The sequence below is a fragment of the Ursus arctos genome, unplaced genomic scaffold (assembly GCF_023065955.2).
Source record: "Ursus arctos isolate Adak ecotype North America unplaced genomic scaffold, UrsArc2.0 scaffold_1, whole genome shotgun sequence".
Lineage (NCBI taxonomy): Eukaryota > Metazoa > Chordata > Mammalia > Carnivora > Ursidae > Ursus > Ursus arctos.
This window is the reverse complement of record NW_026622763.1, coordinates 49,757,377-49,784,381: the sequence shown is the minus strand read 5'-3', so window position 1 is coordinate 49,784,381 and position 27,005 is coordinate 49,757,377. Positions and strand designations below refer to the sequence as shown.

Sequence of the window (27,005 nt, the reverse complement as noted above, 5' to 3'; positions counted from 1 at the left end):
AACTGAAGATACAGAAGAAAAGGAGGTTACTTACTAACAGAACAAGGCCCCCGAGGTGAAAAGGAGAAAGGAATACTAGAGCATCAACAGAAAAATTATTCCTGAACAGAAGAAGGAATACTACCTCAAAGAGTAAAAAGGAAGGATTGGTTGGGATGTAGACTCATTTATTAGGGAATAGATAAGCAAAGTAAGAAGCTAAGCTTAGTATGTGATGGAAAGCCACACTGTTTTCTTAGTGACAAAGGAAGAGACAGAATCTGTTGAGAGGGAAGGGATCTTGGAGTTTAGGTGAAGAGCCTGGGATAGGGGAGGCAAAACAGTGGCTAGTCTAAGCCACTGTTATACAGGAAACCACAAATGTACAGACATACCACTTCACTTAGTTTTAAGATTTTTCTAGCAGGGTTAGCTGCCTGGGTCTCAAATCAAGACAAGAGGATTAAATGCCTGCTATTCAGAGCAGATTAGGCATAATACAAAAAAGTGAGTCTAGGGAAGAACTACTACTAGGAAAAATGCAAAGGGGTTAAAGGACTAGAGATCTTGACATCAGAAGGAAAACACACTAATGAGAATGAAAATAAGAGAATCTGAAGAATGATCATATAATAAAATGATATAGTAGGATATTAAAGCTTAATATTTCAGAGCTAGAGTAGCAAAGGCTAAAATTACTACCATGGAAATAATTTGCTAAAGTGAAGTAAAAAAATGAAATCCCTAAAGCTAAAGAGGTCAAGGAATCACAAGGCTGCATAGTTTAAATGGCAATCAAAATCACCTAAGATGAACTGGGATGTATAAAATATTGCTATAAATGCTATAAAAATATTTAATACCTAGAAAGATATACACATCTTTAAATCAACTTACCCGTAACGATTCCATGTAAGATTTATGACAATCTATATGTAATGTGTGGCCACAGGTTTGTACATAAACACCTCCTTCCCAGCCAATTGATACTGCCAAGAGACAAGAACTCTTAAAAAAAAAAAAAAAAAGACAAAATACAATTAATTTTAAAGAAACATAAGCATATTTAAAGATATCCACATAAACCTCTGAATGATTTCATATTGTTATACTAATACAAACTTTATATTTTTGTGATATAAAGTTAACACCCAACTTGACAGTCATAAGGCAGTATCTTTAAACTTGAATACCACAAAGTTTTAGCTTCCAAATATCTAGGCTCATAATGAATGAGAATAATTATAAATTACACTTTCTCCATACCACGAAAAATAAACTCTCCATATTATACTATAGTTCAGTGTAAACTATTCTGCTGTTGATTATTTTACCTGTTCTATATGGTACTTAATCTCTCTGTGATATCTGACATTAACAACTTTTTCTTTTCTTTTAATTCCAGTATAGTTAACACAGTGTTGTATTAGTTTCAGGTATACAGTATAGAGATTCAACAGTTTCATAACATCACCCAGTGCTTATCACAACATGTGCACGCCTTAATTCCCATCACCTACTTCACCCACCGCCCAAACCACTGGTATCCATTAGTTTATTCTCTATTATTCTCCCTTATGTTGTCTCTCTCTTTCCTTTGCTCATTTGTTTTGTTTCTTAAATTTCACATGTGAGTGAAATCATATGGTATTTGTCTTTCTCTGACTTATACTTTGCTTAGCATTATACTCTCTACCTTCATCCGTGTTGTAAATGGCAACATTTCATTCTTTTTTTATGGCTGAAAGGGTTAGTTTCCAAAATACATAAAGAATTTATACAATTCAACACCCAAAAAACAAATAATCCATTTAAAAAATGGGCAGAAGACATGAACAGACATTTCTCCAAAGAAGACATCCAGATGGCCAACAGACACATGAAAAGATGCTCAACAGCACTCATCATCAGGTAAATGCAAATCAAAACTACAGTGAGCTATCACCTCGTACCTGTCAGAATGGCTAAAATCAAAAACACAAGAAACAACAGGTGTTGGCAAGAATGTGGGGAAAAAAAGGAACCCTCATGCACTGTTGGTGGGAATGTAAATTGGTACAGCTGCTATGGAAAACAGTACGGAAGTTCCTCAAAAAGTTAAAAAAGAACTACCCTATGATCCAGTAATCACACTACTGGGTATATACACACAAAATACAAAAGTCCTAATTCAAAGGGATACATGTGCCCCTATGTTTACAGAAGTATTATAATTATGGAAGCAGCCCAACTGCCCATCAATAGATGAATGGATACGCACACACACACACACACACACACACACACACACAATGGAATAACAACTTCTTTCTTAAAATGCCTACTTCCCCTTGGCTTCCATAATGCTACTCTCTTTTGATTTTCCTCTGAACTCTTTAAACCATTCGGTTTAGGCTTCCTTTAAAGACTCTTTTTTTCTTCACCTGCCCCTTCAATGTTTATATTCCTCAAGGTTCAATTTTTTTTGTGCTACTCTCTTCTTACTAAAACTGTTCTCCCTGAGTGACTTAATCAGTAAATTCAACTACCTTCCAAACTTGGATGGCTTGCCTCAGTGACAGATCAAATACTCAACTGCCAAGCAGAAATATCTAGTTTGATGTCCCTCAGATAAGAAAAAAATGTGTCATGGGGCACCTGGGTGGCTCAGTTGATTAAGCGTCCGACTCTTGATTTTGGCTCAGGTCATGATCTTAGGGTCCTGAGATCAAGCCCCATGTCAGGCTCTGCGCTTACCTTGGAGACTACTTAAGATTCTCTCCCTCTACCCATCCCCCTGCTCGCACATGTGCGTGTGCGCACGCTCTCTCTAAAACAAATAAATAAAATATTTTTTTTACAAATGTGGCATAAGTTTGTCATTTTTTCCATGAATCTTTCTTTTCCTCTTGGTTTAAAAACTCCACAATCTATTTAGTCACCAAATCAGAAAGCTAAGAGTCATTGAACTTTCCTTCACACCACAGTATTATCTCCCAAACCACACAGATTCTATCTCCTAAATAACTTGTGATTTGGGCTCCTCCTCTTTGTTCCCACTATAACATTCATGTCTGTATCATTTGTTGTGGGGGAGTGGGTTCTTCAATAAAGTTTCTTTTTTTTTTTTTTTTAAGATTTATTTGAGAGGGAGAGAGACCCTGTGCACAAGCATGCAGGAGGATACAGGAGGAGTGCGGAGGGAATGAAGGAGAGGGAGAGAGAGAATTCCAAGCAGACTCCCTGCTCAGCAGGGCGCCCACATGCGGCTTGATCTCACAACTCTGAGATCATCACCTCAGCCGAAATCAAGAGCTGGTCACCTAATCAACCAAGCCACCCAGGTACCTCTTCAATAAAGTTTCTTAACCAGTCTCCCTGATTCCAGTTTCTTCTCTGCATAATGCATCACCCTCCATACATTCGTCTAGACTACAGATTTGGTCATAAGATAACCCCAAAAGGTACCTTAACATTTACAAAGGCTTAATATAATATGCAATAAAGAAGGGACCCAGATTATTTAAGCAACTATAATACCCTTTTGAAATCTGTTCTTAAAGTTAATTACTTTTATCTCCTCCTTCTCTTGTCTTGAACTTATTCTTCTCTCCTCTACTAATTCCTTCCCTTCAGCCTATAAACAGGCTTAGACTTTTTCTCTTAAAATAATTTTCTTTGAATTTTTATTTGGCCTCTGTCAAACAGCACTTGGGCCTGAACTTGAGTTTACCCTCTAGAGTCTGTAGTAAACAGATGGCCACGCCAGAGCAATATTAGGAACAAGGTCTATCATGACTGACAGCACTTGATGAAAGATTCGAAAGCCATTAAGCTTGAAACACCCTTAAACTTTATATTTACACTGAAAGGAAATGTTTACATTATAATGTAAAATAACCAAAAAAATCTATAAACAATAGTAAACAATATTCCAATGTTAAATCAAGACTCACGAGTAACTGAAAGTTGAAAATATCACGCAGTGCAAAACGCCTTCCTAGACATTTTAAAGATGTATAACAGCACAAATCAAATACGCACAGCAGGTGAGCCAGTTTCTATTTTTACAAATCAGAAAGGCAACAGAGACCTGCTTATCTCTGTTTTATGTTTTGGAGCCATTTGAAGTAGCAGCAGATTTAGATCATTTTAGAATGGTTGGTAGTCAACAAACAAGCTGCTCTCTTTGGCAATGTATTATAAAAACAATTAATTTTTCTTTTTAATAAAAGCAGTTAGCTTTCAAAACTAAAATCAGAGGGCACCTGGGTGGTGCAGTCAGTTGGGTGTCTGACTCTTGGTTTCGGCTAAGGACATGATCTCAGGGTCTTGAGATCAGGACCTTCATCGGGCTCCGCACTCAGCATGGAGTCTGCTTGAGACTTTCCTTCTCCCTCTGTCCCTTCTCCCCTTGCTGTCTCTTTCTCTCTCAAATAAATAAATAAATCTTTAAAAAAAAAACTAAACTAAAATCAGTACATCATTTATCTATGTAACTGTTAGATTTCTTACATGAATCAGAATTTTTTAAAAAGACAGGAAAACACTTACTAACACAAGACTAATATTCTAGAAAGACTTCAATGATGTGCCCACCACTGTGCTAAGAATTGCTTAATGCTGAATCTTCACAACCTCAATATTTATTAAGACCTCACAAAAAAAGAATGAAAAGTTTACCAAGATCATGTAGTTATAAACGGCAGAGCCCCAGTTCAAACCCAAGTCTATCTGACTCTAAAGCTCAGGTTCCCTTCCTACTGGGTCCTGTCTCTCATATATAATACTCCGAGTTTCAGCAGCAGCAGTATCTTGCATGACTAAAATTCTGTAGGTCAACTCTGTAAAATGCATGCAACTGGTGTGAAGAGACGAGGTCGACACAGTTCATCTGTAATCAGAATCAGTGTCCATTAAAAGAAACTTTTGTGCTGTATACAGTCTGTCTGCCTACAAAACTCTGGTACTCTATACTAGAGTCATTCAGTAAGAAATCCAGTAAGTATCTACAACCCACATAGCACCTGCTAGGCCTTGAGGGAACCATAAAACCAATATAAGAACAGCCTTATGCCTCTAGAGGTCCAGGAAGCACGCCAGATAGACATAAAATAACCATGATGAAAGCAAAAAAGTACTGTGTAAAAATACATATAATTTAAGAATACAATTCCACATATAGAGATTCTATCCAATTCAGACTCCAGTTCAGAGTTCTTACAAAAGAGATTTTTTTTCTAGAAATGAATAACTATTCCAACTGCATTAAAAGAGATACCATACTCTTTCTCTCCTTTATTAGATCTCCCCTTCCCTCAAACTTATTTTGCTCTTAAGTCTGGGTTATGTTTTCATTGAATCAGGTTATTTGGCTTTTTTGTTTGGCTCTAGGATTCATCTTTACTCATCTACTCTAAAGTGATTCAAAATGACAAAATTAAAACCAGGATTATGGCCACAAAATAAAATCTAAATAAAGTAGTAAATTTCTGCAAAAGCAGAACTTAGCACAATTTCATCATTTTCTTCAAAATGAAGATATTTATTGGTCTATTATTAATAAAGTAATAATATATATATGCTGCAAAAAACCTCAAAGAAACAATAGAGAATAAAGACAAAAGTGTGAAAATGTGTGCATGTGTGCATATGTATGCGCGCACACACACACAGGCTTCTTTTTCCAAATAATAATAATAATTTCATTTTAAAGCCTCTGAAAACATATGGAAGCACGGTCCCCATTACCTAACCCAAACTGCCTTATATAAGGTGTACCTAACTTGAGCCCTCTGAAAAGGCTAGTTTGAATATTAAAAACTCCACTATACATTTATACTGACCTTTATAATGTGTAAAATGATCTAAAGAAATTTTTAACTTGGTAGGTGACTGTATGAAAGATCACATGAGCCCTATTTTATTGCTGAGGAAGCTGAATCCTATTTACCTGGCAAGCTTACATTGCTAAGACTAAGACCCAGTTTTTTCTCACCTGGAACTTTCTATTCTACACAATGCCTCCCTAACTAGAGCCATCATCTCCACCAGAATCCACCAGAACCCTTCTCCTCAATCCGGACTACTGAACCACATCCTATTCTGATGTTTATCGTTACTAGGTCAGTAATTGTTTATTCTAATTAAGATTTTGTCTTCCACCTCTCCTATTAGTTTTTTCCAATTACTCCAGCACATTATGGGCAAAAAGAATTATATTTGGAAATCTTTCAAGATACTCATCTGATATAGCTAACTAAAAATAATGTTTCACTTTGTATTTTAACTATTTTAAGTTCTTACTATATGTGTACTTAATTCAAGATACAGCAGATCCAAAAACAACAACAGGTTCTGAAAGAAACCCCATTTGATAATCCACTGAAAAAATACTAAAAATGGTACAGAAATTTTACAAGGAAGTTAACAATGCAAGTGCTACTAAATAAATTAAGTTGATCTTCCAAGACTCATGAACACCTGAGTGCTAGACAGAACCCCTAGGTGCAAAGGGTTGGAAAAAACCTACCAAGTTCACAAGAAACCACAGAAGTCATGAATTAAATCTGCCCCTACTTTACATTTTTAAAGTATCATAATGAGATCTTATTGTATATCTTCAAATGAAAGTAAAGAAGGACGCAAAAATCTTCATAAAATATTCACGCCAAATCTAAAAGTTTTTATAGAGTGAATACCATTCCATTGAACTGAATGTGTATATCTCACAATAAACAACATTTAAAACATAGGTATAACATTTATAACCTGAAATTTTTATTTATTAACAGATTTCCATTTCTTTACTATCCATATATTAATTTTTTAAAAAAACTTCAATATTCCAAATCAGAATGACATTTGATAGAAGAAAAAATATAAATAAAACTCTGGAGAGAAGTAATCATCAATTTTGCAGACAAAAATACTATATGATAAAAAGGGTACTTACATCCTTAAAATAACGCTGTAATAATGAAAGTCTCACATCATGAACTGCTGCACATGTATCCCAAGGGTAAATCTGCTCTTCTTCAGTGATAGGCAATTTTTTTGGCTCAATGTTGTCACGGCACTGCCCCAAAACTACATTAACAACAAAAATAAGAGCTCATTAAATAACCAACCTGATTCAACATGATTCACCAAAAGCTGTTATTTATCACAAGCTACCCTAATTTTTCTACTATTAGAATATTTTTTAAAGATCCCAAAAAAGGGATATTCTAGTTTCTTCTACAGAGTAAATAAAGCTTAAAATATGACAGGGGAGCCTGGGTGGTTCAGTTGGTTAAGCATCCAACTCCTGGTTTCAGCTCAGGTAATGATCTCAGGATTGTGAGACTGAGCCCCGCATCACATTCCACGCTCAGTGTGGAGTTTGCTTCAGATTCTCTCCCTCTCCCTGTCCCTCTGCCCCTCCCCACCTGTCAAATAAATAAATAAATTTTTAAAGTATGCCAATATTTGTTTTTTTGAAATAACATTAAAATATTAGTATGAACTTTGGGTGGATGGATGGATGGATGGATGGGTGGATGGATGATCAACTGATCAATGAAGGAAGAATGGTTTTCAAAATTTGTCCACTGAAAAAGCCTAGAAGTTACAATTCCCCAGTATCAATAAAGTTCATTTCTAAATATGCTATTTCTCACTAAAAGGAAACAGAGATCCTTGGAGAAAAAGCCACACCCAGGGTTGGGGAAAAATTCAAGGGGAGCTTGGAATTGTACGTAATAAAGAGCAAGGAGGTATTCAAACACTGAGGGGCGACATCATGAGGACCTGCAGGAGTTTTGATGGCCAAATTCAAGAAAATCTGAGTATTGAAAAGAATAAATGAACAGATAACACATGCACTGATTCAGGCAAGGGACATCAAGTAAAAGGATGAAGTGTCAGAGTCTCAATGTATCATCCTATAGATTACCTATCACCATAACCAAGCGATCAAACTTAGTTGGCATCACCAATAATGAGAAAAACTGTCAGTATGAACCTCCTAATGTATGGAATGGGAAGGAACATCATTTATATAATGCCATTGTCAAAAATGTTTAACTTAAACCTAATAAGGAAATAATCACATGAATCCAGAAAATGAGATATTCTACAGAACAACTGACCTACGCTCTTCAAAATGTTAAAAAAGGGCCTGGGGAAACTATTTTAGATTCAAGGAAACTAACAAGAAATGACAACTAAGGGGCACCTAGGTGGCTCAGTTGGTTAAGTGTCTGCCTTTGGCTCAGGTCGTGATCCTAGGGCCCTGGGATCGAGTCCCACACTGGGCTCCCTGCTCAGCGGAGAGTCTGTTTCTCCCTCCAACTCTCCCCTCACCCTGTCCCCAGCTTGTGCTCTCTCTCTCTAATTAATAAATAAAATCTAAAAAAAAAAAAAGAAATGAGAACTAAATGCAATGCATGATCTTCTTCTTGGATCAAGAAATCTGTTATAAAAAGTATTACTGGGAGAATTTGAACATATAATATCAGATATTAATATTAAATTTATTGGGTTTAATAGTACAGAAGAATATCCTAGTGCTTAGGAGATACATTCTTAAGTATTCAGAGATAAAACATCATGACATCTACCATTTTCTTCTAAAAAGTATGTGTGCATATGCATGTGTGTGTGTGTGTATAGATAAGAGAGAGAAAGAAAAACAAACATGGCAATATGTTAACAATTGTTGAGTGCAGGTAAAGAGTATTCTGTAGATATAAAACTTTCAAAATGAAAAGTTGGGAAAAGAAGTATATAGCAAGAGGGGAAAATAATACTAAGATTTTATAATTGTAAAATATCAAAGCACAAAAAAAGGGAGGGGGGATATAAACATACAGTACCATACATTACTACAAGACTCAGTAAGCATGAGAAGACCATTCTTCAGGAATGAATGTCAGGTATATGAATGTGGGCCCTAAGTTCTGAAGAGATTTACAGCAGCAGCAGAAAGAAGAAATAGAAGCAGGGAGATCCTAGGAACTAAAATAAAATGAGCTATAATGTATAATCCTCTTAATACTTTGTTGGATTTGGCTTGCTAGGATTTTGTTGAGGATTTCTGCATCTATATTCATAAGAGATACTAGGTCTATCACTTTCTTTTTGTGTGATGTTTTTATGTGGCTTTGGTGTCAGGGTAAGGCTATTAATATAGAATGAGTTAAGAAGAATTCCCTTTTATTTTTTTTTTTTTAAAGTTTGAGAAGGACTGATATTAATTCTTAAAATATTTGGTAGCATCATGGGTGAAACTTTCTGGTCCTGGGCCTTTATTGTTGAGACGTTTTTGATTAGTGATTCACTCTCTTTAACTGTTTAATGCCTGTTCAAATTTTCTATTTCTTCTTGAGTCAGTTTTGGTAGTTTCTGTGTTTCTAGGAACTTATCCATTTCATCCAGGATATCAAATTCACTGACATAACATTATTCATAATATTCTTTTATAGTCTTTTACTTCTTTAAGGACTGTGATAATGTTCACAACTTTCATTTCTGATATTAGTTATTTGTGTGTTTTTTTATTCTTGGCCAGTCGAGTTGTAAAACTGTCAATTTTGATGATATTTTCAAGAAACCAACTTTTGCATTTGCTGACTCTTTCTACTGTTTTCCTATTCTCTATTTCATTTATCTATGCTCTAATCTTTATTATTTCTTTCCATCTGCTAGCTTTGAGTTTAGCTTGCTTTTTTTTCTCTAGTTCCTTAAGTGTAAAGTTAGGATCTTTGTTTTCAATGTAAATATTTACAGCTATAAATTTCCTTCTGTGCACTATTTTCCCATAGGTATTGGTATGTTGTGTTTTCATTTTCACTTCTTTCAAAGTATCTTCTAATTTCACTTGTAATGTCTTCTTGGACCCAGTAGTTGTTAAAGAATGTGTTATTTTAATTTCCACCTATTTGTGAATTTTCCAGTTTTCCTTTTGTTACTGATCTCTAGTTTCATTCCATTGTGATTAGAGAGGATGCTTTGGATGATTTCAATCTTTTTAAATGTATTATGACTTCTTTTGTGACCTAATATATAGTCTATCTTGGAAAATGTTCCATGTAAAATTGAGAAAAATGTGTATTCTACTCTTGTTGGGTAAAGTGTTCTATATAAGTTGGTTAGACCTAACTGTTTTATACTGTTGTTAAGAATGGTTTGTTTTTGTTTTAATTTAGAGAGGGAGGGAGAGAGAGGTGGGGGGGAAAGGCAGAGGGAAGGGGAGAAAGAGATTCCCAAGCAGGCTCTACCCTTAGCTCAAGCCCAACATGGGTTTCTATCTCACAGCCCTGAGATCTCACAATCCTGAGATCATGACCTTTGCCAGACACTTAACTGAGCCATCCAGATGTCCCCGGTATGTATGAAGTTTATAACTGTTATACCTTCTTGATGGAGTGACTCATCTATCAACATATAATGTCTTTTTGCTCTTGTGACATTTTGCTTAAAATCTACTGTGTCTGATATTAGCATAGCTATCCCAGCTCTCTGTTGGTTCTATTTGTATGGAACACTTTTTCTCATCCATTTTCAACCTATTTGTGTCTTTGGATCTAAAATGTCTCCTATAGACAGCATATTCTATAGACAGCATGTTTTTTAGTCTATTCTGTCAATCTCTGCTTTTTAATTGGAGAGTTGAAATCATTTATATATTTTTTTGTCTCTGAACTTCTTTTATCTTATTTAATTATTTATTTATTTACTTACTTATTTTTGATGTAGTGTTCCATGATTCATTGTTTGCATATAACACCCAGTGCTCCATACAATACATGCCCTTCTGAATACCCATCACCAGGCTAGCCCTTTCCCCCACCCCCCTTCCCCTCTAAAACCCTCAGTTTGTTTCCCGGAGTCCATAGTCTCTCATGGTTCATCTCCCCCTCTGTTCTCCCCCCCTTCATTTTTCCCTCCCTTCTCCTAATGATCTCCCTGCTATTCCTTGTTCCACAAATGAGTGAAACCCTATGATAATTGTCTTTCTCTGCTTGACTTATTTCATTTAGCATAATCTAGAAACCATTTATATTTCAAATAATTATTGATTTAGAAGGACTTAATTTTGCTTTTTGCTTTTTTATTTCTGTATGTTCCTCAATTTGTTTATACTGCTTTCTTTTGTGATTAATTGAATATTCTAGTTTACCATATTGATTCCCTTCTCATTTCTTTTTTTAGCTTTTTTTCTTAAATGCTTACCTTCAGTTTCTAACAGTAAAGTTGGAAACATTATTATCAACTTCCAATAGTATACAAAAATTCTGTTTACAGCTCCATCTCCCCTCCTTGCCCTTCATGTTTTTATCTGACTCTGCATTTTTCTACAAGAACACTGATATTTGGTTTAAAAATCTCAATCTGCAGGTCTTTCCAGATTCAGTTCCTTCTTATAACATGTTTTTTCTTTAATACATATGTTTTTAAAGTACTAAGATTAAAACACTGACTTTCTTAAGTTTTGCAAAGACTGTGATAATTAATAAAATGGAAAAGATTATATTATACTGTATTCTTCTATGGAGAACTGAAACTGCCCAAATCAATATTTACAACAGGCATTCTGCACAATAGTGAGACGGCATCTAAAGCAATACCCTTAGAACTTTATAGAACTGCAATAAAGGCCCTTACTTTAAGCAGTGTTTTGAATGGTTCCTAATCGAAAGTCTATTAATTCAGCACAACTCAAATGTTAGACTAAGGGGAGAAATCATAGGACTTTTCTTCAACGCATGGTTTCGAGTGAGGCCAATAATGGATCAGTGGCTATAAAAATGGTCTAGAGCAATAAGCACAACTAGCACCCAGACTGTGGTCTCTAAGTACCATTTCCCAATAAAAGACACTAAGGCTTCTTAGAAAAATGGCTGATTTCTGGGCCAGAAAGGTATAACTTGCCATGCCAGAAAATGTAAACTCCCAAGTATATAAGTTTTGTGTCAAAAGAACCGAAGAAGTAACTTGAAGAGGCTCCCACTGAACAAAGATGGAAGAATGTGACCATCAACAAGAAATTAACTGCAACAGATCACAGTGATACAAAAAGTACTAATTAATTATTTTTGGGAAAGTGCTAAAGAACCACTACCTCAATACTTTGAGCACTAGTAAATAAAGGAAAAGAATATGGTATTTATCCTGTCCTTCATGTATAATTTATACATCAGAGTAATCAAAATAGTTGATGAAGTAAAATTTCTTTTATAGAAGTGTTTCAGGTAATAAACTAAAAACGAAAGGTTTATGTTCTCTGATGAACTGATGAATCTAGGCAATAATCATTATTCACCACTAATATCTCAAACAGACAGAAAACAGAGAACAGAGGAACAAGTTAAACATCATGGGGATATATTCAGCAAAATCCAGAATGTTCTCCAACAACCTAATTTCTTCAAAAAAGTAAAATGTATGGGAGTAGGAGGGCCCCTACTTGGGAAACGGGAGGAGGAAGAGGGGAGATGAAAAGGGAATTACTAATTAAAAGACTATAAGGAGACCCTATAACTATAAATTAATTAATCAAATAAAGTAAATAAGAAACAACTGGGGAATTTTGAACACTGACTAGGTATTTTACTATACTGAGGAACTAATTTACTTATGAGTGACTGTGGTTATGTTTAAAAAAGAAGAACTTTCTTTTTAACTCTAACAGTGAAATATTTATAGATGAAGTGAAATGATGTCTGGAATGTGCTTCAATATAATTTGGGGCATGGAGGGAAATAAATAAGATTAGCCCAAGTTAGTCATTATTGAAGATTGATGGAGACATGGAAGTTCATTTCACTAGTCTCTTTGCTTCATTATGTGGTTAAAATGTTCCATATTCATATTCACCACGATCAAGTGGGATTTATTCCTGGGCTGCAAGGGTGGTTCAGTATTCACAAAACAGTCAATGTGATACATGTACATTAATAAAAGAAAGGATAACCATATGATTCTCTCAATAGATGCGGAAAAATCACCTGACAAAATACAGCATCCGTTCTTGATAAAAACCCTCAACTAAACAGGGATAGACGGAACATATCTAAATATCATTAAGGCCATATACGAAAAAGCCACAGCTAATATCAACCTCAGTAGGGAAAAACTGAGAGCTTTTCGTCTACAGTCAGGAACAAAACAGCGATGTCCACTCTCTCCATTGTTATTTAGCATAGTACTGGAAGTCCTAGCCTCAGCACCAAGACAACAACAGAAATAAGAGGCACCCAAATAGGCAGGGAAGAAATCAAACTTTCACAATTGGCAGATGACATGATACTCTATGTAGAAAACCTGAAAGACTCCACCAAAATATTGCTGAACTGATAATGAATTTAGCAAAGTTGCAGGATACAAAATCAACATAAAGAAATCTGTTGCATTTGTGTACAGCAATGATGACGCAGCAGAAAGAGAAATCAAGGAATTGATCTCATTATAATTGCACCAAAAACTGTGACATACCTAGGAATAAACCTAACCAAAGAGGTAAAAGATCTGTACTCTGAAAACTATAGAACACTTATGAAAGAAACTGAAGAAGACACAAAGAAATAAAAAACATTCCATGCTCATGGATTGGAAGAATATTGTTAAAATGTCTATACTACCCAAAGCAGTCTACACAGTTAATACAATCCCTATCAAAATACCAACAGCCCTTTTCACAGAGCTAGAACAAACAATCCTAAAATTTGTATGAAATCACAAAAGACCCCAAATAGCTAAAGCAATATTGAAAAAGAAAAGCAAAGCTGGAGGCACCACAATTCTGGACTTCAAGCTATATTACAAAGCTATCGCCATCAAGACAGTATGATACTGGCACAAAAACAGACACATAGATCAATAGAACAGAACAGAAAACCCAGAAATGGACCCATAACTACATGGTCAACGAATCTCTGACAAAGCAGGAAAGAATATCCAATTAGTCTCTTCAACAAATGGTGCTGGAAAAGCTGAAGAGCAACATGCAAAAGAATGAAACTGGATCACTTTCTTACACCATCTACAAAAATAAATTCAAAATGGATTAAAGACCTAAATGTGAGACGTGAAACCATAAAAATCCTAGAGGAAAACACAGGCAGTAACCTCTTCAACATCAGCCATAGCAACTTCTTACTAGACATTTCCTATGGCAAGGAAAACAAAAGTAAAAATGAGTTATTGGGACCTCGACAATATAAAAAGCTTCTGCACAGCAAAGGAAACAATCAACAAAACTAAAAGGCAACTGATGGAATGGGAGAAGTTATTTGCAAATCACATCTGATAAAGGGTTAGTATCCAAAATCTATAAAGCACTTATCAAATTCAACACCCAAAAAAACAAATAATCCAGTTAAGAAATGGGAAGAAGACATGAAGAGACATTTTCTCAAAAAAGACATATATACAGATAGCCAACAGATACTTGAAAAGATGTTCAACATCACTCATCATCAGGGAAATGCAAATCAAAACTACAATGAGATCACCTCACGCCTGTGAGAATGGCTAAAACTAACAGCACAGGAAACACAAGGTGCTGGTGAGGAGCAGAGAAAGGGGAAACTTCTTTAAAAAAAAAAAAAAATCACCAAATGTTACACTTTTATTTTATTTTTTATTTTTTTTAAAGACTTTACTTATTTATTTGACAGAGAGACAGCCAGCAAGAGAGGGAACACAAGCAGGGGGAGTGGGAGAGGAAGAAGCAGGCTCCCAGGGGAGGAGCCTGATGCAGGGCTCCATTCCTTAACGCCAGGATCATGCCCTGAGCCGAAGGCAGACGTTTAACGACTGAGCCACCCAGGTGCCCCGAGAAAGGGGAACCCTCTTACACTGTTGGTGGGAATGCAAACTGGTGCAGCCACTCTGGAAAACAGTATGGAAGGTCCTCAAAAAGTTAAAAATAGGGGCGCCTGGGTGGTTCAGTCGTTAAGTGTCTGCCTTCGGCTCAGGGTGTGATCCCAGGGACCTGGGATGGAGCCCTGCATTGGGCTCCCTGCTCGGCGGGAAGCCTGCTTCTCCTCCCTCTCCCCCTGCTTGTGTTCCCTCTCTTGCTGTCTCTTTGTCAAATAAATAAATAAAATCTTAAAAAAAAAAAAAAGTTAAAAATAGAACTACCCTATGATCCAGGAATTGCACTACTAGGTATTTACTCAAAGGATACAAAAATACTGATTCAAAGGGACATGTGTTTATAGCAGCTTTACCAATAATAGCTAAATTATGGGAAGAGCCCAAATGTCTGATGAATGGATAAAGATGTGAGATATATACATATACGTGTGTGTGATATATATATATCATACACAATAGAATATTACTCAGCCTTCGAAAAGAATGAAATCTCGCCATTTGCAACAACATGGATGCAGCTAGAGTATATTACGTCAAGCGAAACAGGTCAGAGAAAGACAAATACCATATGATTTCACTTATATGTGGAATTTAAGAGACAAAACAGATGAACATAGGGAAGGTGGGGAGAAAGACAGGCAAACCATAAGAGACTCTTAACTACAGAGACTCTTTACAGAGAACAAACTGAGAGTTGATAGAGGGGAGGTAGGTGGGAAATGGGCTAAATGCATGATGGGTATTAAGGAGGGCACTTGTTTTGATGCGTACTGTATTATATATAAGTGATGAATCATTAAATTCTACTCCTGAAACTAATATTACACTATATGTTAACTAACCAGAATTTAAATAAAAACTTGAAACAAAATTTAAAAAATAAATAAAATGTTCCATATTCAAGCTTAAAAAGATAAAAGAAAAAGAGAAGGGACAGATCAAAATAGAGAGAAGATGTGAGAAGGAAAAAGTAGAAAGGGGTAAAATGCAAGATATCAGTACATGTGTGAGGCTCAGAAAGAAAGGAAGGAAACAGCCAGAGATTTCACCTGCTACAGTTCCCAATTAAAATCACTCTTTAGAGATCTAACGCTTTTTCATGTTAGTTTCTTATTCATTTCCTTCTAGCTATAAAAGATAAAAGAGCTACAATATAGTGGAATTATCTAATTTTTAGTAAGTTTAGCTAGTGTACAAAATTGTAAAAAGGAATTAAATGAAGTGACAATTTGGTCAAAGCAACTTTAAAAATATAAAATAATCGGGGCGCCTGGGTGGCACAGCGGTTGAGCGTCTGCCTTCGGCTCAGGGCGTGATCCCGGCGATCTGGGATCGAGCCCCACATCAGGCTCTTCCGCTATGAGCCTGCTTCTTCCTCTCCCACTCCCCCTGCATGTGTTCCCTCTCTTGCTGGCTGTCTCTATCTCTGTCGAATAAATAAATAAAATCTTTAAAAAATAAATAAATAAATAAAAATATAAAATAATAAAAGATTAAAACAACAAAAACAAAAGCTTCTGCCTTCATTAGGGCAGAGATTTTGTTTTGCTTTGTTTCACACTATGACAGTATCTGGCAGCTAGGTTCCCAGATACCTGGAATGAATGAAGGAAGGAATAAATAAAACATTACACTGATGATTATAAAGTATTTGGTGAAGAAGCTATAAAAAATTAAGTGGCAATAATCTAATAAGCTAGTTTGTCACAGCAATAGAAAACAGAAACAGCTACAAAACTAGTCAATACTCCCACACATTTCCTTTCTATTTTTTTTAAAGATTTATTTATTTATTTATTTATTTATTTATTTATTTATTTATGAGAGAGAGAGAGAGAGAGAGAGAGAGAGAGAGCATGCACGTGCCTGGGGCTTGATCTTATGACCCTGACATCATGGCCTGAGCCAAAATCAAGAGTTGGACACTTAACCCACTGAGCCACCCAGGCACCCCACACATTTCCTTTTTAGTAGGCATTTCTGGTCTTGACAGCTCTACTCCAATGTCCTATTCAATTGGGGTTTCCCAAATCAATTTTATTTTTAAGCAAAAAAAGTAACAAGAGGAGAAACTAACTTACCAGACACCATATTAGATTCTTTTGCCTATATTACATTACTTAACCAATACAACAATCCTCTGAAGCCAATATTATCTCTATAGTGAAAAGAAAGCAACAAACTTGGCCAGATTATGGCAAGCAATACCAGTATTTGAACTCAGGGGAGTCTCATATCTCTTTCTACTTTACTAATTCAGAGAATAAACACCCTAGAAAAAAAGGCTCAGGAGAAAAGGGTAAGAATTTTATTTTCTCTTTGCTTCACACAAACTCCTGTTGAAAATGGATTAAATTCATTGGGACTAGAGTGTGTAAGGGTTATCACACCTTAAAATACTTTAGCATGGGAAAGGATAGACAGTATTCAGACAAATCCTTCAAAGATTTTTCAAAAAAAAAATTTTAGGGGCACCTGGGTAGCTCAGTCGGTTAAACGTCTGACTCTTGATTTCAGTTCAGGTCATGATCTCAGGGTTGTGAGATGGAGCCCCATGTCAGGCTCCCCACTCAGTGTAGAGTATGCTTGAGATGCTCTCCTTCTCCCTCTGCCCCTCCCCCCCACTCATGCGCATGCTCTCTTTAAAATGAATAAATAAAATCTTTTAAAAAAATTTTTAAGTTATACATTGGCAAAGATACCATTCAGTAGGCTGTTTTAAGAATTACTGCTTCTATTAGCTCAAGAAATAAAGGCAAAACTACATGAATGTGCCTTATGTAGTTAAAATATTTAAACTGACAATATTTCTGGGCTTAAAATGCTTCCCAATTTTAAAACAATTAAATTGCTAAGAAAGCTGAACTCCGTTATTGGCCATATAGCATTGGTAATATACCATCACACTTTAAGGAAAAAGATTGTATAACACACAGAGAGACTTCTCTCTTAAGAGCTTCTTCTAACACTCATGTCCAGGAAAGTCAGATAAAACCAAATTTAAAATCCTTGCTATTCAGATCTAAATTGATCCTTACTATACAGATATATAGTTATACCCAAAGATATAACTTTCAATTAATACAGATATTTATTAATATGTTGTACATACATTGGCTCTAAAATAATCCCACTGAAAAATTACTTTGATTTTACCTGAGGATGCTTGTAACAGTACAACCAATCCTGTAGGTCGGTCTTCAGAGGAGGGGCCACTCTGTCCACAAATAACACAATCATATACTGCTTCAGAAACTTGTGGTTCTGCTGTTGTGATCTCCATAGGAATATCATTCTCAGGAGAATCTGAGGGGGAAAAAAATTACACCTCTTAATTCTTGAGGAGAAAAATCTTTCGTCAGTGAAAATATGGAGGAAAAAAATCAAGTTCAAATAATTTTGTGCTTCAATACCAATAGAGTTATATAGTAATTAAACTATGGAAAAAATTAACCTTGCTGAAGTAAAATGTTCACTCGGAAAAAAAAATGCAGAGTGGATATAATGAAAGATTTTATTTTAATTTTTTAAAGTTTTTATTTATTTGAGAGAGAGAGTTAGAGAGAAAGAGAGAGAGCATGAGCAGGAGAAGGGACAGAGGCAGAGGGAGAAGCAGACTCCCCAGTGAGCAGGGAGCCCAATGAGGGGCTTGATCCCAGAACCCCAAAATCATGACCCGAGCCAAAGGGAGACACTTAACTCAGCCACGCAGGCACCCCCATAATGAAATATTTTAATTTATATGGTTAAATACACTTCAAATATTGTTGTTTCATTCACATATAATCATTCACATATAAAAACTGAAATCAAAACACAGAGGAAGGAAAGTTATTAAAGAGGAGATTGTTTAATTTTTTTTTTTGAGGCACTTCAGAGGCAAATTTATAATAACATGGCAACTCCTGGGGAACAAATGGCAATATTTACTAGGAGAAAACAGAGGAACACACCATTTCTCCTTTATTTTGAATTCTAGTGATTATATCTTAGCAATAATGATAATCGATATATATTTATTTATGTAGGGAAATCATTTAGATATGACCATATATATTAATAAAGCAGAACTACTATAGAAAATAACAGTAATCCTCTGGTTTTAGTAAATAAAACTCTGAGCTAATAATGATATTCAGATAAAGACTCTTAGATTCTATGAAGATCACGATGCTTTCCATAGTGGCAAAGAAATAAGTACAGGGTACTGGGAAGACCAGAAAAACAGAACTGATGTGTGACATATTTAAAAGATGGAGGCATATCTATATAAATAGGTAAAAATACATGAGAGAAATAGAAAAAGAAAGATGTCGAATTTAGATACATTTTAATAAGGATTCATGCAAATAAACATATCTAATATGTATTAAGAGTTACTGAGAAGAAATGGGGGCAGAAACCTAAAAGAGAACTTTGGATGATGCCCGGTATTAATGGAAATAAAAAGAAGCCAATGGAAAAAATCAGAGAAAAAACAATTAACAATAGAATACAATGGAACCAGAATAGAATCAGAACTAGAAAGCTCAATGTCTATGAAAATAAAATTAATAGGTCAAAATGAAAAGATTTCAAAAGAAGTACCAGAGGCCATTAATATTTGACATGTGATTCCTCTGTTTTTTTAGGCAGAAAACCTTAGTACAGAAAAGTGGGGATGTACTGATTGTCCTCAAGTTCAAAGGAAAACATAGAAATACTTGACTTAAAGTGATGCGAAAAAATTGTCTCAGATTAGACTCTAAAGAATAAAATGTCACTGACGCTATCTCACACACATGGTCTTCCTTTTTTATATCTTAGTACAATTAACTTGAAAACTTCAGGGAAATCCTCATAGTAAAACACATCAAAGAAGCAGCTAAATCATTCTTTCTAGAGTTTTTTAAAGTAAGACTTGATAGTCTTCTATAGTGATACAGGGCTAAAGGCATGAAAATAAAACAGATGACCTCTTTTTCATGCACAGTAAATTTTATTTGAATTCTGATTTTAATAATTACAGATTCTAACATACCCTTTCACTTTTCCTCAAGAAACTAGAAAGATCATGATTTACTTCTTAAAAGAAGAGAAAAATCACTGCTTCTGCATATTCTATAATGAATTAAAATACATTATCCCCCAATAATTACATACATATAATATATATATTTGGTAACTTATGATTGAGTCTATCACCCAGTACCCAATTTCAAAATTTTAGTTAAAATTTTAAAAGGACCTCTGACCAAATTAAACATAATTATTACTTCTCTCCTGTACAGACATGGAAAAATATTAGGGGCATCTTATTCTGAAAGAGTCAAACTCAGAAGAGCCTGCGTTATATGTAAATGGTTACATAAAGAACAAAAACAGGCAAAACTAATGTATAGGGTTAGGAATAAGGATACTTGTTACTCTTGGAGGCAGTGACAGAGAACACAAGGCAGTGACAGAGAACATGAAGGGGGGTTAGAGGATGCTGGTAATGTTCTATTTCTCAATTCAGATGCTGATTACCCAGGAACACCCAGTTTTTAGAAACTCATATAGCTTGGGGCGCCTGGGTGGCTCAGTCAGTTAAGCATCTGCCTGCAATCAAGCCCCGCATTGGGCTCCCTGCTCAGTGGGGAGCCTGCTTCTCCCTCTCCCGGTATCTCTCTCTGTCAAATAAATAAATAAAATATTTTTTAAAAACTCATATAGCTCTACACTCATGATACATACATGCACTTTTCTATGTGTATGTTGTATTTCAACAAAAAGTTTTTCAAGCTCTGTTAAATGAACAGCGTAACAGGGTATATTCTATAATAAGTATTACAATAAAGATACTTAATTCTGCCAATCACATGCACACATCAACACCTACACATATTCTCCACACCCCCCAAAAAAATTCTAAAAAGGTATGTCCTACCAATTGATGCAATGAAGAGATTACAATGATTTCTTTTAGGTAAACTAAAAGAATGAAGACTGATGCAAAACTGAGACAGTAATAATCAAAGATGATAAATCCAAGTGCAACCAGAGACAATTCTAATAATGAAAATATTCCTGTTACAAATAACACTTCGATTACTTAAATTCTACTTTGACTTTCAACACAATTAAAATTTAAAATGTGTTTCTGTGTAAAATTGACAACTTGCCCTTTAAAAACAATAGTGCCTATTTTAAATTACCATAAGGAATATTATTACAATAAAGGCAAAATAAAGCTATAGTTAACTCAACTGTTTGGTTTTACATGAACAGAAAAGAACCTACCTGAATTAAGCAGGTGATTCTTCTGAACACTATTTCAAATTTGCCAAAGTTCTGTTTACAGTCACTGTTTCAGAACAACCGCAAAATGGCTCCAATTCTCCACTCCTCCCTCCCCGTATCTATGATCTTTGCAATGTGACTTTGAAACTCCTCCCATCAAGAGGCAGAATTTATTTCCCCACTCCTTGTATATGAGCTGGTCTTGGTTTGCTTTAGTGGAGAGAATGAGGCAGAAGTAACATGCTTTTCTAAGACTAGGGCTCAAATGACCTTGCATGCTTTCCCTCTTTCTTTCTTGGCACTCTCCACCATGTCACCTATATGAGAATAAGTCTGGGCTAGCTTGCTTGAGGAGAGCCCACGTGGAGCAGAGTCAGTTCAGCTCAGTAGTAATCAGCTAAAGAGCAGATCTCAACCAACCAGCTAAACCTTTCACAGAAAAGTCTGGTCCAAATTAAAACCACCAGCCAACCCACTCAGGAGAGATAACAAATGGTTGTTGTTTTAAATCACTAAATTTTGGGATGGTTTGTTACGTAATAATAACTAATTATATTATTGATCAATTTTTATTGGTAAAATGTTGATACATTAACTAAAGTCTATATTTCCATCAGATTTCTTTAGTTTCTACCTAATATGCTTCTTCTATTCCAGAAACCCATCCAGGATACCATATTACATTCAGTTGTCATGTCTCCTTAAGCTTCTCTTGGCTGTGACAGTTTCCCAGACTTCCCTTGCTTTTGATGACCTTGACAGTTTTGACGAGTACAGGCCAGGTGTTCTGTAGAATGTTCCTTAACAGTAACTTCTCTAATGTTTTTCTCAAGATTAGTCCTAGGTTATGGGTTTTAGGGAGAAAGACCACTGAGGTAAAGTACCATTTTCATCACACCATATCAAAGGTACATAATATCAACATGACACCACTACTGATATTTACCTAGCTCATCTGGTTAAGGTAGTGTTTGCCAACTTTCTCTACTATAACATTATTCCCCGCCCCTGTTCCACACTGTACCTTTTGGAAGGAAGTCAGAAAGCACAGCCTAGACTTAAGGACTTAAGGAGTGGGGAGTTGTTTCACCTGCTTGAGGGTGAGTTATCTACATAAATTGTTTGGAATTCTTCTGCATGGGAAATTTGTCTATTCTTCCTCATCTATTTATTCAATCATTTATATAAGTATGAATTCAGGATATTGATTTTATACTCAGGTGTATAATCTGATACAATTTATTTTCTTACATATATTGTTCCAGTATGGCCACTGGGAGCACTTTCAGGATCTAACTCTAATCTATTACCACATGAATCACTCCAGCCTTCTCCTCTTGCTTATCTATAACCTCCCACTGCAACGGTAAAAAATCTGGCTCCCATCATCCACCATCCATTTACCTAACTGTTCAGTATATAAGGATAGTGGGTTCAGAAGAGTAAACCCATACTGCCACAGGAGGCATGTTATCAACCAGAGTACTGTGCGTGTGTGTAGTTCCCTTTGTCTTCAGTATTACAGACTCCACTAATTTCCAAAGTTACTTAGCACCTTTTCTCCCCATCCCTTAAATGAGGTTGTTTCATGTATTTGTAATATAGATTCTCTTGTCACATTCTGTAGTACACCTTGGGACTGCCAATCTCCTAAATGACTTTTTAAACTTGCATACATTAGAATTCACTCTTCCTGTTATAAAGTTTAGACAAATGCATAGTGTTATGTATCCAACTGTACAGTCTCATACAGAATAATTTCACTGCTCTAAAAAATACCTTGTGTTTCACTTATTTTAAAAGCCCATTCCCCAACTTTGGTAACCATGGATTTGTTCACTATCTCTATAGATTTGGCCTTTCCAAAATGTTGTATAATTGGAAGCATACAGTATATAGCCTTTTCAGACTGACTATTTTCATTAAGCACTACGCATTTAAGATTCATCCACGTCTTTGCATGGCTTGATAGTTCATTCCTTTTTATTGCTGAATAGTACTCCACTATATGGATGTACCATAATTTGTTTATCCATTCATCTGTTGAAAAACATCTTAGCTACTTCCAGTTCTGAGAGATTGCAAATAAAGCTTCTACAAATACTCATGTGCAGATTCTTGTATGGACCTACATTTTTACATCAATTGGGTAAATAACTACAGCATGACGGCTGGATCATATGGTGAGACTAAATTTAGCTTTGTAGGAAAATGTCAAATTCTTAAACCCAAAAATTCTAAGAGAAATAACTTTTTGTACTTTTAACTGGCAACATATAGAAAAAATGAGTTAAATGTCACATTTACATCACTATAACTGGATCTTTATAAATTTTGGTTAATACATATTAAAACCATATATAAACACTTATCTCCATCTAGCGGCTATCAAAGAGTAGATACACATAGTGATATTCCAATTTCAAAAACTTAGGCTATTTACTGCAGCACTGTTACAGCAGAATAAAAAACAAACTGAAAATAAAGTGAATGTCCAATAATAAAGACATGGCTAAGTAAATTACTTCCTTATGGACTATTATAGGCTTTTCCTACCCGCCCCCAAATAAAGAAAAGAAACACTAAACTGGAGTGGTGGTTCTCACCTTTGGCTGCACATTAGAATCAGCTGCAAACTTTCAAAAGATCGCTATGCCTGAATCCCACCCCCAAGGACTCTTTTTTAACTAGTCTATAGTGGAGCCTAGGTGCAGATATTACCTTAAGGAGGCTATCATGATTCTAAGGTGCATTACGGTTGGGAACTGCTGAATCAGAACTACTGGTAAAGACTTAAAAGTATTACTGAAGTACAGAGCGGGGAAGGGTGATCTCATTTGGTAAACAATGACCAAAAACAAGGAGCGGGAGGAAGAAAGGGAAAAGATTAAATGAACATATAATCATAGTATGTTTGTATATGATTATACGAATATAGAGAAAAGCAGAGGAATACACAAACCAAGTTGTAATCACAGGTCATGGAAGAAAAAGAAATAAATAACACAAATTAAAAGCATGTATATTAATCCCATTCATGTAGCATTGCATGCATGTTACACATACATGTGTACATAATGAAATCTGGGATAAAAAGAGATCTATATATACTATATATAATTTTCAGGAATATTCATGATACATTGTTAAATTTTTAAAAAAGGAAGCAAAGTGCATAGCCTTATGTACAGTATAATTTTATTTAAAAAAAAAACTACAAAATCCAGTCATACAATTTTTATATGTATTCATATAAAGCAAGAAAACCTGTTTACAATAGTTTATCCCAGAGGGGTGAGATTAAAAGGAAGATAGGAAAAGATGATTAGCTTTGCTTTCATATAGTTTTATATGATGTATTAAGCACATTATTATGCTTTTTAAAAAAATGTTTTGGCTTGGTACAAGTGTGTGCCTTATTTATAGAACAAATAACCAAAACATAACTTTTATTTATGGGCCGCAGAATACACCACATCACAGATGACTGACATAAAATGTCAGACCTAGCCCCACAACTGTATGGTCAATTAATCTTCAACAAGGCAGGAAAGAATATACAATGCGAAAAGATAGTCTCTTCAACAAACAGGGTGGGAAAACTGGATAGCAACATGCAAGAATGAAACTGGACCACTTTCTTATACCATACATAAAGATAAATTCAAAATGGATTAAAGATCTAAATGAGAGACATGAAACCTTTAAAATCCTAGAGGAGAACACAGGCCATAGCACTGGCCTCTGGCATTCATTGTAGCAACTTCTTACTAGGTGTGTCTCCTGAGGCAAGGGAAACAAAAGCAAAAATAAACTATTGGGACTACATCAAAATAAAAAGCTTCCGCACAGCAAAGGAAACAACAAAACTAAGAGACAACCTACAGAATGGGAAAAGATATTTGCAAATGACACACCTGGTAAAGGGTCAGTATCCAAAATATATAAAGAACTTACACGACTCAACACCCAAAACACAAATAATCCAATTAAAAAATGGACAGAAGACATGAATAGACATTCTCCCAAAGAAGACATCCAGATGGCCAACAGACACATGAAAAGATGCTCAACATCACTCATCATCAGGGAAATGCAAGTCGAAGTGACAATGAGATATCACCTCATACCTGTCAGAATGGCTAAAATCAAAAACACAAGAAACAACAGGTGTTGGCGAGGATGTGGAGAAAGGGAAACCCTCTTGCACCATTGGTGGGAATGTAAACTGGTGCAGCCGCTCTGGAAAGCAGTATGGAGGTTCCTCAAAAAGTTAAAAATAGAGCTACCCTACGACCCAGCAACTGCACTACTCGGTATTTACACAAAGAATACAAAAATACTAATTCAAAGGGATACATGCAGCATTATCTACGACAGCCAAATTATGGAAACAGCCCAAATGTCCATCAACTGATGAACTGATAAAGAAGGTATGCTGCGTGCGTGTGTGTGTGTGTGTGTACACACATATACTCATACATACACATATACAATGGAATATTACCCATAAAAAAGAATGAAATCTTGCCATTTGCAGTGACATGGATGGAGCTAGAGATATTATTTCAAGCAAAATAAGTCAGTCAGAGAAAGAGAAATACCACATGATTTCACTCATATGTGGAATTTAAGAAACAAAACAAATGAGCAAAGGGGAAAAGGGAGAGAGAGACACAAACCAAGAACAGACTCTTAACTATAGAGAACAAACTAATGGTTATCAGAGGGGAGGTAGAAGGGGAATGGGTCAAATAGGTAATGGGGATTAAGGAGTGTACTTGTGATGAGCAGTGTTGTATGTAAGTGTTGAATCATTAATTATACACTTGAAACTCATATTACACTGTATGTTAACTAACTGGAATTTAAATAAAAACTTAAAAAACATGACAGATCTAACACCATCCCCAAAATTGACATATCTATATTCAGAGCAAGAAGTGTAAAAAGTATTCTATCCATGAGATCTGCTTTCTAATTTCAATGAAAAGGAATTCAAGTAGTTTCTACTTCGTTGAGAGAGCAAGAATTTCACAAGTTACACAGCATAATTCAAAACTACAATACTTCATAAAATAATGTTTTTAAGGGTGCCTGGGTGGCTCAGTCATTAGGCGTCTGCCTTTGGCTCCGGGCGTGATCCCGGCATTCTGGGATCGAGCCCCACATCAGGCTCCTCCGCTGGGAGCCTGCTTCTTCCTCTCCCACTCCCCCTGCTTGTGTTCCCTCTCTCGCTGGCTGTCTCTCGCTCTGTCAAATAAATAAATAAAATCTTTAAAAAATAAATAAAATAAAATAAAATAATGTTTTTAAACACATATGCAACAGCCATAGATACATAGACCTGTGCACTGTATGTATTCCAATGTCACAAGTAGATTGGTCCTACCTGAAAGAGGACAAAGTTCACAGCTGTGCCTGATTCCAAGGAAATGCAAGAACGTTTTTTAAAAAGGCTGAGTTATGATAAAATCATGCCCAAAACTGTCTAAAGCAGGAAAAAGATATGTCAGGGAATGAGAAGCAGTTAAAAATGTGAAGATCATCCTTTTTAATAATAAGAGAAATGCTAATTAAAATTAGACTATGATACAATTTCTTCTCCCCTACACCACATTACCAAAAAAACAAAAGTTTGACAACTTATTCTAATGACAAGGATGTAAGGAAACTGATACTATGACACACTGTTGATGGGAATGCAAATCAGTACAACTCCTATGAAAGTAATTTGACAATATCTAACAAAAATACATATGTATTTACCCTTTAACCTAGCAATCCCACTTCTAAAAGTCTATCTTATATATTATCAAAATATGAATAGATACATATGCAAGGATATTCACTGCAGTGCTATTTGTACTAGAAACAACCCAAATTCCAATAATAGAAGATAATTTGAATAAAATATGGGG

At 35.4% G+C, this 27,005-nt stretch overlaps 1 protein-coding gene across 8 annotated transcripts in view; it reads right to left on the bottom strand.

Moving 5' to 3' along the window:
* The window catches only part of UBR3 (ubiquitin protein ligase E3 component n-recognin 3), a 228,447-nt gene that overhangs the window by 87,889 nt on the left and 113,553 nt on the right, over window positions 1–27,005 (bottom strand). For all 8 annotated transcript variants that reach the window (XM_044381496.3, XM_048213900.2, XM_044381493.3 and 5 more), the window contains 3 exons: window positions 17,980–18,129; window positions 6,914–7,047; window positions 877–987 (listed from right to left, as the gene is read on the bottom strand). In XM_044381496.3, the coding sequence (XP_044237431.1) occupies window positions 877–987; window positions 6,914–7,047; window positions 17,980–18,129 (395 nt within the window). The remainder of the gene's footprint in view (window positions 1–876; window positions 988–6,913; window positions 7,048–17,979; window positions 18,130–27,005) is intronic.